Source organism: Culex quinquefasciatus, chromosome 3 (assembly GCF_015732765.1).
Source record: "Culex quinquefasciatus strain JHB chromosome 3, VPISU_Cqui_1.0_pri_paternal, whole genome shotgun sequence".
Taxonomy (NCBI): Eukaryota; Metazoa; Arthropoda; class Insecta; order Diptera; family Culicidae; genus Culex; species Culex quinquefasciatus.
The window spans coordinates 6,557,961-6,574,081 of NC_051863.1; the positions used below are offsets into that span (position 1 = coordinate 6,557,961).

The 16,121-nt window shown below is 36.4% G+C and overlaps 1 protein-coding gene across 1 annotated transcript in view; it reads right to left on the reverse strand.

Annotated features, from left to right (window-relative positions):
• Window positions 1–5,873: 5,873 nt before the first annotated feature.
• LOC6047553 overlaps window positions 5,874–16,121 on the reverse strand; it is an 83,471-nt gene continuing 73,223 nt past the window's right edge. Inside the window, exon 7 of the mRNA XM_038266387.1 lies at window positions 5,874–6,410. Coding sequence (XP_038122315.1) covers window positions 5,874–6,410 — 537 coding nt within the window. The remainder of the gene's footprint in view (window positions 6,411–16,121) is intronic.

Consider the following 16,121-nt stretch of genomic DNA (forward strand, 5'->3'; position numbering starts at 1 on the left):
GCTGCTGCTCCTCCTCGAGGCGGTGATCCAACCGTCGAAAATCCTTCGAACGTGAAAATCCATCCTGCTTCCTTTTCCAAGGATGGCCCCGGGCCAGCACCGACCAGAAGCAACAGCACCAACAACAACCAGGACACGCTGTGTCAGAGGACGACGACGATAATGGTTTCGACAAAGGCCCGGAGCGGCATCCTTTTCTTAACTCTGGCGCGAACAACTACCGCTTGATATGCATAATGCTGGCCAAACTATACCCCGGAACCTCCCACGACTGACGACGACTACGGGGAACGGGAACAGGATCAGCCGTCAGGCATCATCGACAGCAAACTGAGAAAAGGCCCCTCCCAGGCTGAAGGAAGGAGCCAAGAATGAGAAGCCAAAATGGTTTTATCATGAATTTTCTATGCAATTTTCAGAGTCCCATGCCAATGCATCGCAAAGACTGAACTGTGGTCGGGGTTTGCTGGAAAACCCGAGCGCACTTTATGCAAATTTTCATCCATCATGTCGAGGGTCAAGAAAGTATACGAGGGATTTGTACGAGACGTTGAGAAGTGTTTTTTTGCTTCATGCCGAAATTGTTTGAATTTAACCTTTTGAAGAGTGCTTCTTCTTCTATGGTAAACTCTCATTTCAGACAAATCTTATGGAGTGAAATCTGGAATTTAAGTAAACTTAAGCAAAGCATTTTCAATAGATACAAATGCACCCATGCAAATCACTGAGCTCCCCAAGTGACACAAAGAAGCAGGTTGACCGGAAGATTTCAGCTACATTCACCAAAACGCCCAAAAAGTATCTTTCCCCCCTGAACTGCACAATACACTACGGGTAGAATGTACACTTCAACGACCCAGATGGGAACCCATTCACTTGTCCTTTGCGGCCCATTTTGTTGGAGCAACTTTCTACGCTTGAATGGAGCCTTGCCATGCAGTTACCATGCGGGATGATCATTCTTTAAGCTGTACATTCCGAATTGATGCATTCACTTCAGCATAGCGTTCATCGAGTCAGAAGATGCAAATAAACATGCCATTCACTAAAGCAGAAAGGTAGGTTGCATAACAAAAGGCGATTCTTTGATGCAGTAAAATTTCGATCTACTTGATGAATTTATCATAATCCTAATCATTTAAGTCATTAAAATTATTTGCAAATTCAAAAAGAAACCTTCAAAATCTTGTTTACAAGTAAGGTAGCACAAAAGTGGTTCAAGCTTTGCCAACAAGACTCATAGTAATAAAAATAAGATAAAAGAAAATTGCTTTCACATAGAAAAAAAGCTTTCAAATTCAACTCAGAACATTATTGTGGAAATTTTTAAATAGTTTACATGAAGAGGCAACTTTATTTTATGGCCTTTTTGGTCATTCTCTAGCTATTTGGCCAAAACGACCAAAAGAACAAAACGATCAAAATGACAAAACGACCAAACCCCAAATAACCAAAATAACCAAAACGACCAATCAGACCAAAATGGACAGAAAAACTAAAAAAAATGAGATCAAAATGAGCAAGTCGACCAAATAGATGACATGTTCAAATCGACCCAAATGGTCAAATCGACAAAATCGAGCCAAATGATCAAAACGAGCCAAATGGCCAAAACGACCAAAATGACCAAAAGACCAAATCGAGCCAAATGGCCAAAACGACCAAAACGACCAAAATGACTAAAACGACCAAATCGAGCCAAACGGCCAAAACGACCAAAACGACCAAAATGACTAAAACGACCAAATCGAGCCAAATGGCCAAAACGACCAAAACGACCAAAATGACTAAAACGACCAAATCGAGCCAAATGGCCAAAACGATAATAATGACTAAAACGATCAAATCGACCCAAATGACCAAAACGACCAAAATTACCAAATCAACCCAAATGGTCAAATGGCCAAAACGACCAAATCCACCCGAATCGTCCAAAATGGGCAAAACGACCAAAATGACCAAAACGACCAAAATGGCCAAACGACCAAATCGAGCCAAATGATCAAAACGACCAAAATGACTAAAACGACCAAATCAAGCCAAATGGACCATATCGAGCCAAATGGACAAAACTACCAAAACGACCAATATGACTAAAACAACCAAATCGAGCCAAATGGCCAAAACGATAATAATGACTAAAACGATCAAATCGACCCAAATGACCAAAACGACCAAAATTACCAAATCAACCCAAATGGTCAAATGGCCAAAACGACCAAATCCACCCGAATCGACCAAATGGGCAAAACGACCAAAATGACCAAAACGACCAAATCGACCAAAATGGCCAAACGACCAAATCGAGCCAAATGGTCAATACGACCAAATCGAGCCAAATGGCCAAAACGACCAAATCGACCAAAATGGCCTAAACGACCAAATCGAGCCAAATGGTCAAAACGACCAAATCGAGCCAAACGGTCAAAACGACCAAAATGGCCAAAACGACCAAAATGACCAAATCGAGCCAAATGGTCAAATCGACAAAATCGAGCCAAAACGACCAAAATGACCAAATCGAGCCAAATGGTCAAAACGACCAAATCGAGCCAAATTATCAAAACGAGCCAAATGGCCAAAACGACCAAAATGACCAAAAGACCAAATCGAGCCAAATGGACAAAACTACCAAAACGACCAAAATGACTAAAACGACCAAATCGAGCCAAATGGCCAAAACGATAATAATGACTAAAACGATCAAATCGACTCAAATGACCAAAACGACCAAAATTACCAAATCAACCCAAATGGTCAAATGGCCAAAACGACCAAATCCACCCGAATCGACCAAAATGGGCAAAACGACCAAAATAACCAAAACGACCAAAATGGCCAAAATTACCAAATCGAGCCAAATGGTCAAAAAGACCTAATCGAGCCAAATGGTCAAAACGACCAAATCGAGCCAAATGGTCAAAACGACCAAATGGCCAAAACAACCAAAATGACCAAATCGACCCAAATAGCCGAAACTACCAAATCGAGCCAAATGGTCAAAACGACCAAAATGACCAAATCGAGCCAAATGGTCAAAAAGACCAAATCGAGCCAAATGGTCAAAACGACCAAATCGAGCCAAATGGTCATAACGACCAAATGGCCAAAACGACCAAAATGACCAAATCGACCCAAATAGCCGAAACTACCAAATCGAGCCAAATGGTCAAAACGACCAAAATGACCAAATCGAGCCAAATGGTCAAAAAGACCAAATCGAGCCAAATGGTCAAAACGACCAAATCGAGCCAAATGGTCAAAACGACCAAATGGCCAAAACGACCAAAATGACCAAATCGACCCAAATAGCCGAAACTACCCAATCGAGCCAAATGGTCAAAACGACCAAAATTACCAAATCGAGCCAAATGGTCAAAACGACCAAAATGACCAAATCGAGCCAAATGGTCAAAACGACCCAAATAGCCGAAACTACCAAATCGAGCCAAATGGACAAAACGATCAAAACGACCAAATCGACCCAAAAACGGCCAAAACGATCAAATCGAGCAAAATGATCAAAACGACCAAAATGGCCAAAACGACCAAAATGACCAAATTGACCCAAATAGCCGAAACGACTAAATCGAGCCAAATGGTCAAAGCGACCAAAATGGCCAAATCGACCAAAATGACCAAATCGACCCAAATAGCCGAAACGACCAAATCGAGCCAAATGGTCAAAACGACCAAAATGGTCAAAACGACCAAAATGACCAAATCGCCCCAAATAGCTGAAACGACCAAATCGAGCCAAATGGTCAAAACGACCAAAATGGCCAAAACGATCAAATCGAGCCAAATTGTCAAAACGACCAAAATGGCAATAACGACCAAAATTATCAAATCGACCCAAATAACCGAAACGACCAAAATAGCTAAAACGATCAAATCGACCCAAATTACTAAAACGACCAAATTGAGCCAAATGGCCAAAACGATAATAATGACTAAAACGATCAAATCGACCCAAATGACCAATACGACCAAAATTACCAAATCAACCCAAATGGTCAAATGGCCAAAACGACCAAATCGACCAAAATGGCCGAAACGACCAAATCGAGCCAAATGGTCAAAATGACCAAATCGAGCCAAATGGTCAAAACGACCAAACTGGCCAAAACGACCAAAATTACCAAATCGCCCCAAATAGCTGAAACGATCAAATCGAGCCAAATGGTCAAAACGACCAAAATGGCCAAAACGACCAAATCGAGCCAAATGGTCAAAACGACCAAAATGGCCAAAACGACCAAAATGACCAAATCGCCCCAAATAGCTGAAACGACCAAATCGAGCCAAATGGTCAAAACGACCAAATCGAGCCAAATTTTCAAAACGACCAAAATGGCAATAACGACCAAAATTATCAAATCGACCCAAATAACCGAAACGACCAAATCGTGCCAAATGGTCAAAACGACCAAAATGACCAAAAGACCAAATCGAGCCAAATAGCCAAAACGACCAAAATAGCTAAAACGATCAAATCGACCCAAATTACTAAAACGACCAAATCGAGCCAAATGGCCAAAACGATAATAATGACTAAAACGATCAAATCGACCCAAATGACCAAAACGACCTAAATTACCAAATCAACCCAAATGGTCAAATGGCCAAAACGACCAAATCGACCAAAATGGCCGAAACGACCAAATCGAGCCAAATGGTCAAAATGACCAAATCGAGCCAAATGGTCAAAACGACCAAAATGGCCAAAACGACCAAATAGAACCAAACGGTCAAAACGATCAAAATAACTAAAACGACCAAATCGACCCAAATGGCCAAAATGACAAAACCGAGCCAAATTGCTAAAAATACCAAACCGAGCTAAGGCCGTTGCAAATATTTTTCAAAGTTTATGTCCCTCGGCTCTGACCAAAGTCAAGGGGGGGGGGGCAAAAAAATTATAAAAATAGATATTACAAGCCTAGGTTTCAACATTTGGATGAAAAAAGTGTTTTAAAATGCGGCGTACAGTTGCTTTTCAATCTTTAGCTTTAAAAATATCGAGATATTGACGGAATTTTTTTCCCAAAATAATTTTTGTTTTTTTTGTGGGACTGTACATTGGTATTTCATGAAAAGGAGAAAAATGCATTTTAACTGGTTTTCAGTTGGTTAAACTGAAAATTAATTTCATTAAAATTTTGAAGTTTTTCGAAAAAAAATTTTTTTTGCCCCCTGATTTTTCAGGCTAACATTGAAGAGCTCCCACATAAACTTTGAAAAATATTTGCAACGGCCTAAATGGCCAAAAACGACCAATTCGAGCCAAATTGTCTAAAATCACCAAAATTGCCGGAAATTATCAAAATGACTACTTAGGACCATCCATATTCCATACAAAATATATTTTTTTTTTGTATGGAGCGTATGGAGCGTGGACAATCGTTGAATTGATCCTTCCACTAATTTTAACTATAAAAGTACTGTCCACTTTTATTTTTTGAACTATTTAAATCAGGATCATTTTGAATAAATTTCATCAGTTCTCTGGATCCTGCTAAAACAATTCCCATTTATATATATATAATAACATTAACGATTTCATTCTACTACACAGCTCATCAATTTTACTTCGAGAGACAATATATGCTTTTTTATTTGTGATATAGTTACACGAACCTTTGGCAAGCTGCAAAAAAGGAAACACTCAAGTTAATTCCAGCACGTATATTTTTTCCAGTGACCAAAAGGCCATTAACAAACAAAAGATGGGAAAGGATATTTACAAATGACTTCGAAAGATGCGAGAACGAATGATAATCTCAGTATTAACGAAACTTGTACAACAGAAACAGACGATAAAAAAAAAGAATGTAACAAAACTTTGCGACGACCGTGGCCGGGTGTAACTCTTAGACGTGGATCAAAAACTTCTTGTGGTGCAGCAGCTCGTCCTCTGGCTTTTGCTTCGGCACGAAGGGATTATGCTCGGGGTCAGCGTTCAGACGGTACAGGCTGGGCGACTCCTCGCACTTGACGTTGTACCACCAATCGCACGCAAACTCCTTCTGGTTGAAGATGGTTCCGTTGGTGCACAGGAAGGACGCTCCCTGGTCTCCCTCGCGGCCATCGTGGCACGTGTGGTACGCCTGGCAGCCGGTCTCAACGTTGGCGTACATTCCGGGGATGGCCGGCACGTGCGAACAGCTGAAGCTCGTGTGGGGCACCTCGTGGTACACCGGGTAGTCCACGCCGGGCACGCCCGGGATCTTGCTAAAGTCCTGCTTGGGCTCCTTGGCACTCTTGTAGGGCGCGTGCAGCTCGTCCCGCTGGTACAGTGACCCGTAGTAGTCGACCTTGACGCCCTGGATCAGCACGGCAACGCTGAGCAAACCGGCCGCGGCCACAAACGCGAACTTCAACATCTTCGAGCTCGCGACACTGAACGTTTACTGGGGACGAAACAAACAAAAAACGGTTAAACACGTGTGCGAGAACAAGTCAAGGTGAAGTTGCTTTCGATTTTCGCTCCTGAACTGGTTCGCAGCACAAGGACGACCAACGCCTTTCGCGCTGTCAGAGATTTCTACTATTATGTCACATTGTGCGGTCGAAGCTGCTGCGGATCTCGTGAATGAATCGTGCTTTAGTGGAGATCAATCACCGGTGCTGGAAACCGGTTTCAGTGAAGTTACGAAGAATTACTTGCTGACAGTGTGTCTTGTCGGAGAATTTTACCATTAACACAACTCGCCATTTTTAAAGTTGATGTCAGTAAACGTCTCAGTTTCATCTAGGTATTATAGATTTCGGCTCCCTAAACATGCTCCAATTGACAGAATTAAATTTTAGTGGATTCCCTGCCAATAAATAAAATATTAAATTTGGGAACAAATTATATGGAATTATCTTAAGCAACCATGCGCACCCACGTTTATCTATGGGGGTGCAAAAATAAGGGAGTGCGCATGGTTGCTTATATGAGGGAAGGTTTTATAACCAAATTTACAATTTATTTGCAAAAAAATCACTAAAATTCAATTGATTAGAGCGTGAATCTAACATACCTTGACGAAACTGAGGCGTTTACTGACATCAATTTCAAAAACGTCGAGTTTTGTAATAGATGGAACACAAATAAAATTTGATGTTTCGCGTATACATTTAAAATTATTGTATAATTGTGTTTATAAACAAGTAAATAAGTGAAATTAAAGCGACTTCATCATGTTAAAAACATGAAATAATTTTAAAAAATCATAACACCAAATTTGACTATACCTTGAACACGGTGCACCTAATCAAAAAATCTGTACAGTACATTTCGATTGCAAATTTGATTTTACAATATTAACTCAAATAAAAAAAAATCGAGTAGGATTTCTATTCTTCCAAAAAAAAAACATTTTTTTCAAAGAATCCTAACTCCGCGGCAAAATTTTTGTATAGCACATCAAAAATAGATATTTTGGATTTTGGAAAATTGATTAAAAATTTTTTTCAGTGCACCATATTTTCTGAATAGTCTTTTCCTTCCTTCAAAAGATACATTTTTGAATATTTATGTATCATTTTTGTAAAGACAGCTACCGAAATTGTATAAAGCATTGTATGGGTGAACCAATGACGCAAAATGGCTTCTTCGGTCATAAGGAATATCCCCAAAAAGTTTGGACCAATTAAAAAAAAACATGAATAAAATCCAATTCCAGTATCGGTGAAGATTTGCCCTTCTTTTATTATTTGAGTGAAAAATTGCAATAGGAAGAAATTTTGGCAGGCTGGTCCTACAAATTATAATATAAATATACGAAAATCTGACTCTTGAGCAACTCTCTACGAAATCGGCCGATTTTGACCATTTTTTTTTTGTATTTTTTGATTTGACTTAAACTTTGTGGGGGCCTTCCCTATGACCAAATAAGCTATTTTGCGTCATTGGTTCACCCATACAAGTCTCCATACAATATTGGCTGCTGTCCATACAAAAATGGTATGTAAATATTCAAACAGCTGTAACTTTTGAGTGAATTTTCTGATCAATTTGGTGTCTTCGGCAAAGTTGTAGGTACTGTTGAGGACTCTTGAGAAAAAAATAGGTACACGGAAAAAAAAGATTTTTTTATCAACATTTTTTTCACTAAAACTCAATTTCCCAAAATACGTATTTTTTGATTTTCGAGATTTTTTGATATGTTTTAGGGGACAAAAATCCGCAACTTTTGAGCCATAGAGAAACATGGTCAAAAAATCTGCCGCCGAGTTATGATTTAAAAAAAAAAGTGATTTTTGGAAAAAAAAAATCAAAGTTTCATGTAAAAACAATTTTGAAATTATTTTTTAATGCAAAATTGAATTTGCAATCGAAAAGTACTCTACAGATTTTTTGATAAAGGGCTCCGTTTTCAAGATATAGCCACCGAAAGTTTTTAACGAAATATTTGCAGTTTTTCAATTTTCAAAAATAGTGACCATGAGTGACCATTTCTCAAAATATTTTTTTTTTAGAAGTTCAGAAAATTTGCTATAAAATTGTCAAAGAGACATTGAAGATTGGACCTCGGGTTGCTGAGATAGAGCCGCTTTAAGAAAAAGAAACACGAAAATTGAAGTTTTCTTAATCTCACCAAAATAACCCACCATTTTCTAATGACGATATCTCAGCAACTAATGGTCAACAAGTTTTAAAACTTAAGTCAGTAAATTTATTGAGTTTTTGTATCCGTTTTTAAGTTTCTTTTTCCAAAGAATTTACCTTATATATTATCTTCTTCAATTCGATACGCTGTTGCAGAACCAATTCTTAAGGGGTTACATACATGTAAATCGGCAAAAATATCAGAGGTTGATTTGAGCACAAACTTAAACTTTTTTTTCAATCTGTTTCCAGGACATTGAAATATACATTTTCAACTGTTAACAAAATAAATTTGAAGACATTTGGTTGTATCTTTGCCAACAGCTATATGAAGTTAGCAGTTTCAAGAAACGGGTGCCACGATATCTCAACACTGCCTTGACCAAATCGGCTCAAAATTTTGGTGAAGATTCGTCAAAACGGTCCCGTGTGCATGACGAAGACCGATTTTCAAAAAAATCATTTTTAAAAAAGATAAAAATATTTTTATGTTTTTCATATAAAAGAATCAAATATTTGATTTTTGTATTTTAAAAAAATGCAAAATTTCAAAATCGGGCTTCGTCATGCACACGGGATATGTCTTGAGAGTCTTCACCCCAAATTTCAGCCAATTTGGTCTATCCCATCTCGAGATATCGTGGCACCCGTAAATCAACTCGGTATTCAGAGAAAAACGCTTGCAAAGTTTGACAGTTTGCCATGCGCATGGCAAAATTTTCAAAATTTTCATTTTCTAAGTTGATTGTGGATGACGGCCGTAAGTTGTGTACATTTTCTAAGTTTTACTTTACTTAACTATTCTAAGCTAAGTGATTGTAGATAGGCCCTAAATCGTCTGTAACTTACTTTAATGATAAAATTTCTTCATGAAACTTTCAGGAGTGATTGAAAATCATCTTTTTGATGGATTCACATATACAGCAATTCCATTTGAAAAGAGCCTAAACCAAAAAAAAAGTTCTCCGATCGGGCTCAAAATTTTTCTGGGGGTTCCTTGGCCAATATAATTAGACCCGTATTTTTTTGTTTGGCCATTAGGGTGGCCTACATCGTGCTAGGGTGGTTCAAAAAATGGCAATTTTCGTCATTTTCGCAAAAACCACTTTTTCTAAAATCATATCTCCGCGCCATTTCATCCGATTTTAGCTGTCTTAGACGCAAAGAAGGTGATGAGTTTGGCTATTTGGGAAAAATAGTAAAAGTTCCAAAAATCTAGCTTAACTATTGAAAAAGTCGTATGAAAACTTAAAATGGCGTTTTGACCGTGTCTGGACCAAAGAGCCTATGTCTAAAAATATTTTTATCGGATTCCTCGGAAAATTTCACATAACATATCAAAATTGGCGATGTCGAACCGTACGTTTTGGAGATACGATTTTTGAAAATAAAAACTGCGTTTTCGACGCGCCACGCGCAAAAACGGGAAAATGACGAAATCGGCAAAAATCAACTTTTTCACTAAAACTGCGATAACTTTAAAATTTCAGCGATGACCTATACATGTCTGGGTACCAAAATTTTCGTAATTGAGAGACGCAACTTTTGGTACCATAACATCTATAGGTCATCGCTGAAATTTTAAAGTTATCGCAGTTTTAGTGGAAAAAGTTGATTTTTGCCGATTTCGTCATTTTCCCGTTTTTGCGCGTGGCGCGTCGAAAACGCAGTTTTTTTCAAAAATCATATCTCGAAACGTACGGTTCGACATCGCCAATTTTGATATGTTATGTGAAATTTTCCGAGGAATCCGATAAAAATATTTTCAGACATAGGCTCTTTGGTCCAGACACGGTCAAAACGCCATTTTAAGTTTTCATACGACTTTTCAATAGTTAAGCTAGATTTTGGAACTTTACTATTTTTCCCAAATAGCCAAACTCATCACCTTCTTTGCGTCTAAGACAGCTAAAATCGGATGAAATGGCGCGAGATATGATTTTAGAAAAAGTGGTTTTTGCGAAAATGACGAAAATTGCCATTTTTGAACCACCCTAGCACGATGTAGGCCACCCTAATGGCCAAACAAAAAAATACGGGTCTAATTATTTTGGCCAAGGAACTCCCAGAAAAATTTTGAGCCCGATCGGAGAACTTTTTTTTTGGTTTAGGCTCTTTTCAAATGGAATTGCTGTATATGTATGTAACCTCTTAAAATACAAATACTTCTACTGAAAAATTGCTAAAAACAATAACCGACGACTAAATTAATCTCATGATGGATTCTTATAAATGCATACAACCTGGACTATTTTAAAAAAGTAAAATATATTTCAATTATTTCAGTCAGAACTTTTGACGTTCAATTAAAGCTAATTAAAAGCGTTTTCAACTGAAATCGACTGATAAATAGCTCAATAAGAAGTGAGCAAGCAAGTTTCTATAAAAAGTTTTGCAAAATTAGTTGTTTAAATGATGAAAATCAGCAAATTGGATGGAGTTAGGAGCGAGAGCTTAACCTGTCAAACATACGAGAATTTACCTTACCTGCTCACAGGCTTGCCACAAATACAGATTTTTCAGCACAGGCTCGAAACACAAACGATTTTTTTCTTACAGTTAAAATAAATTTGAGCAGTTTTTGTTAAATTGGCCAAAAAGATAAACATTGTTAGCATCTTTTGGCATGTTCAGTTTTTGGTAAGAATATTATTCTTAAAAGTTATACTCGATTGAGTGTTTGGTATGTGCCAAAAAAATCTGTATTTGTGGCAAGCCTGCCTGCTCATCATTAAACATATTTTCTCTAAGAAATAAAATTAATTTGTTTATTTTTCAAGAAAACCTACCATCTTATTGCATGACAGTCGCATCTAATTTAATGAAAAAATGTTTAAAAATTAAAAAAAATGTTTAATGATTAAAAAAAACCTTTCTACGTTAAGAATAAAAATTTCTACAATTTTTTTAATATCAATTTACGTTAAATCAAAATAAATTTGAATAGTTTTTCCTACAATAATTGTACTTTTAACAGAATAAAGTTATTAAGCTAAATCAGCAATTCCCTACAAAAACAGAATGATTCGAAAACAAAGTTCTCTGATCGGGTTCAAAAAATTTCTGGGGGTTCCTTGACCGATATAATTAGACACGTATCTTTTTTTTTTTTTTTTGGTTATTAGGGTGACTTATGCCGTGTTATGGTGATTTTAGCTGTTTTGGACGCAAATGAGGGTATCAGATAGACTTTTAATGAAAAAAAATTAGAAGTTTCAAATATCTAGCCAAACATTTGAAAAGGTCGTATGAAAACCTAAAATGCAGGACTTAAGAGCCTATGCCTGAAATGGTTTTCATCCGATTCCTCTGAAAATTTTACATAATCCCGTTTCCCCATCTCTTTGCACCCGAGACCTTCAAACAGCATTTTAAGGTTTCATACAACCTTTGCTAATGTTTGACTAGATATTTGAAACTTCTTATTATTTTTTATAAAAGCCTATCTAATGCCCTTTCATTTGCGTCCAAAACAGCTAAAATTGGATGAAATGGCACGGAGATATGATTTTTTGAAAAAAAAAAGTGGTTTTTACGAAAATCGACTAACACGGCCATTTTTCAGACCACCCTAACACGGCGTTGGTCAATTTCAGCCAAAGAACCGCCAGAAAAATTTTGAACCCGATCGGAGAACTTTGTTTTCGAATCATGCTGTTTTCGTGGGGAATTGTTGAAATAAATTAGAATCAAGAACTACATGTCAAATTTAAATAAATTTCAAAAATGCAACATGATATGTTGAAGAAAACCTAAATCACAAAAAAAGTTTTCAAAATGATATAAAAACATCCGTAAAAAATCAAAGAAAACAGAAGTTTGCAACGAAAAGCAACAAAAAATAAACAAAATAATTTTAAAAGATTCATTTGAAAAAAAGTCCTTGGCGCTGAATTTCTTTAGTGACAAAAGAATATTAATTTTACGTTCCTTTTAAACAAAATATTAAAACCCATCAAAGCCGATTTGCGTGTGTAAAGGTGACAGATTATTGCAGAATTAATTGATGGTAGTTATAAGTGCCGCGCATGATGACGATGACGAGCGCGGCGCCGATTAATTTCAAACGATTAAACTTTACAAATTGCCTCTCATAACCCATTTTGCTCTCTTCGCGGTTCAGCAACCAGAATACTGCTAGGTTTGGGGCATATCAATTAGAGCACACTCACTCACACAGACAATCGAAGCACATAAAAGAAATTAATTGCCCAAGTTTTCAGCTCATTTCACGCCATTCGCGGGTTTGAGAAACGCGCCCCCCAATTAAGGGGGGGTCCTTAATAAAATTCGATGTAATATTATCAAAATTCAATCAACTTGTTTTTCCGACTTTCAAACTTTTTACGATGTAACTCCTTAAAATAATTTGAACCATCCACTGTGTCACTACCAATTTCTGTACTATGTCAAAGGAAAGAACACTATAAATTACTGCAATTTAAACTTTACGCCACCTTTCAACACTATACGTTCAACTAATACTGGCTCCAAACCAGCCAGGTCATGACACGAAAACCAGCTGTGACAAGTGTCGATTTTTCAAAGTTCCTCCCACCCCGAAGACACGTGGCACGAGACGAAAGCGCGTCATAAATTTCCCACGTGAAATAGATTATTTATCACCACTTTAATACACACAGACAGACATCGGAGAGCGAAAATCTTTCAGCAAAAAGCGGGTTGGGTGGGGAGGGGGGGGGGGGTGGAAGAGGTCACCAACCGAACTTACCCTTAAGACTGGTTACCAACAACCCGATGAACCGAAACGAACCGTCTGCGGTCAGCACTAATTTGAAACTGATTCGTCCAAATCTGGCTGCGGGGCCGGTGGACACAGATTGAACTCGATTTGAGGCCTCCCCCCCACTGCTGCACTGAGGCTCACATACGAAACGTGTGGAAAGGCCTTTCCAGGGGGGCCATTGCCGATGCAAAACCACTTCTTCGAGCGCTCTAAACGGCAGAAAACTATCAATTAATGGCTTAACGGGGAGGTTGGGGTACACACAAAAAAAAATAGTTGATTTTTGGAATGTTGGAAACTTAGTAGATTGATTATAACCCCTTTTTGAGTAATATTAGTTAGTGAAATTTCAGGATTTCGCGGACAGCGTGAAATCCGTGAAATTTGGCTTTTTCCGCGAAGTTCCTTGAAATTTTATGTTTGTGTGAAACTGTAACAATTTTTCGCAAAAAGATTTATCAAGCTCAAATAGGAATAAACATAATCTTATGAACTACTGTGGAATTTACAAATGAATACCCTTGTTTAATGACATTTGAAGAATTCGTGCATTCCATTTCAAAAGGGCACAAAGCTTTTGTAAACAAGAGTGTATCCCTCTCACACCTTATGCAATCTGTCATTTGAGTGAAAGGGATACACGATTGTTAACAAAAGTTTTGTGCCCTTTTGAAATGTTAGGCTCCAGTTGTTCAGATTTTTCAGTTTTTTAGAAGCTATGTTTAGTACTTTTTTCATTCGCTGTTATAACAAAATTTCTGCTATTTTATTTCAAAGGTATAGTTTCAAAAGAAACTAAAAGAATCAAGTTTTGTCTTATTCAAAATAAAAAGAAAGCTTTGAAATCAACTCTTAAAAACAATACCGATTTTTGTCCTGTTTAATTTTAACGATATTTGATTATTTGCGTGAACGATACCCGTGAAAGATAAAAAAAACTACTTTTTGTTTTGTTTTTATTTCGTTACAAATTATATTATTGTTGCCAATTGATTTAAAATTCAAATTTTGTAAAAGGAGAAACCTTTGAAAAAATGTTAATTTGCCAAATGTCGCAAAAAAATCAAATTATTTCACTATTTTTTTGCTGGACAAGATTGTTAAATCTTGTTTTGATATGAAATGCAATAAAATAAAGCAAATCAGCGCAAACTTTTTATTTTTTTCAGTCGAATATTTAAATTATCAGTTCAATAAATGAGAATACGCATGCCCTACATTTTATTTCAATATATATATATAGAGCCTATCCATAAACTGAGTGGAATCTTTTTTGAAATCGAGAAGAATTTTTTTGTGTCACGTTCAAATTTATTAAGGATTTTTTTTATTTTTTGAAGAATAATATATAATGAAGCATAAAAGTCAAGGGGTTTCCAGCATCGTGTCAAACTGGTCACTAATCCGGAATTACTTGGAACTTGATCAAGTAATTCTGTAATTCCAGATTTACTGCACAGAAAAAAAAGTTGAATTTTGGAATGTTGAAAATTTGGTAGGTTGAATATTACCTCTTTATTTGTGTAATATTACATAAAAAATGTTTAAAAATGTGAACCTGATGAATATTCATCAAAAAATGATGAAAATTCATCATTTTCTGGGGTAAAATTTATCATTTATTTTGCCACAAAATCTGTCACCATTTCCTGATGAATATTACCATAATTTTTTTTCTGTGTGAGTAATTCCAGAGTAATCCTGGTAATTCCTAATAATCCCAGTAATTCTGGTAATTCCATGATTCTTTTTTGTGAAAACATACATCAGAAAATAATAAAATAATAAAAAATAACTGTTAAAAAGATAATTTCGATAAACCTTTTATGATTCTATTTATTGCCTATTAGTTTTCATGTAAGAAACCAAAGTTATAGCTAGTACGGGATCATTCGAATTTTGAGTAAGTAATTTAGTAATTCCAGTATTACTTCGCAATTCTGCAGTAATTCCTGTAATTCTCGAATTACCTAGTAATTCCGTAGTAATTCGTGTAATTCCATAGTTACTCAGTTATTTGTGTACTTCCCATTAATTCAAGTAACTACTAGTAATTCTTTAAAGGGAAGTCGGCAGAATGCATTTTGCTTTTGCTTGATGTCTTTTATGGTTGTAAGAAGTACAGAGCGAATTCGGAATGTCCGCTTATTTGGGTGCTCTCTAATTCAAATGTATTCGGATGAAAAAGCACTCAAACGTCAAAATCCCGCATTTTGAGTTTTCCGGAAAACGGAAAAAATATGTATTCCCAGGAAGTTTTTGAAAAAGTCACAAAATCTATGTTTTCTTTATATTTGTTTTGTTTTTCAAGCTTTAAAGTTATAGAATTAGCTTAAGACTATTAATATCAATCTTAACAAGGATATCAGTTTTTAGATAGCGTGAACATTTTTTTTTTGTTCTTTGTTGTGCTTTGAATTTTATATGCACCACATTACTAATTCAAAATAAATAAGTATCTTATAAATATTTATTTTTAATTTATTTCTATATGACATGACTAAAACAGCTTAAAAATTAGTTTAAGATGTATAAAAAACAAAAATGACAACAAATAAAATTGGGAAATCAAAGTAATCCGTGGCATATTGCCAGTAATCCTGGTAATTCCATTTAGACTGGTCAGTAATCCTTGATGCTGGAAACTCCTTGATAAAAGTAGTGAAAATTGCAATTTTTGAGCGTGAAAAATCACTAAGCCTAAAAATTACCTTAACAAATTGTAACAATGTGAACCTGATGAAAATTCACCAGAAACTGATGAAAATTTATCAT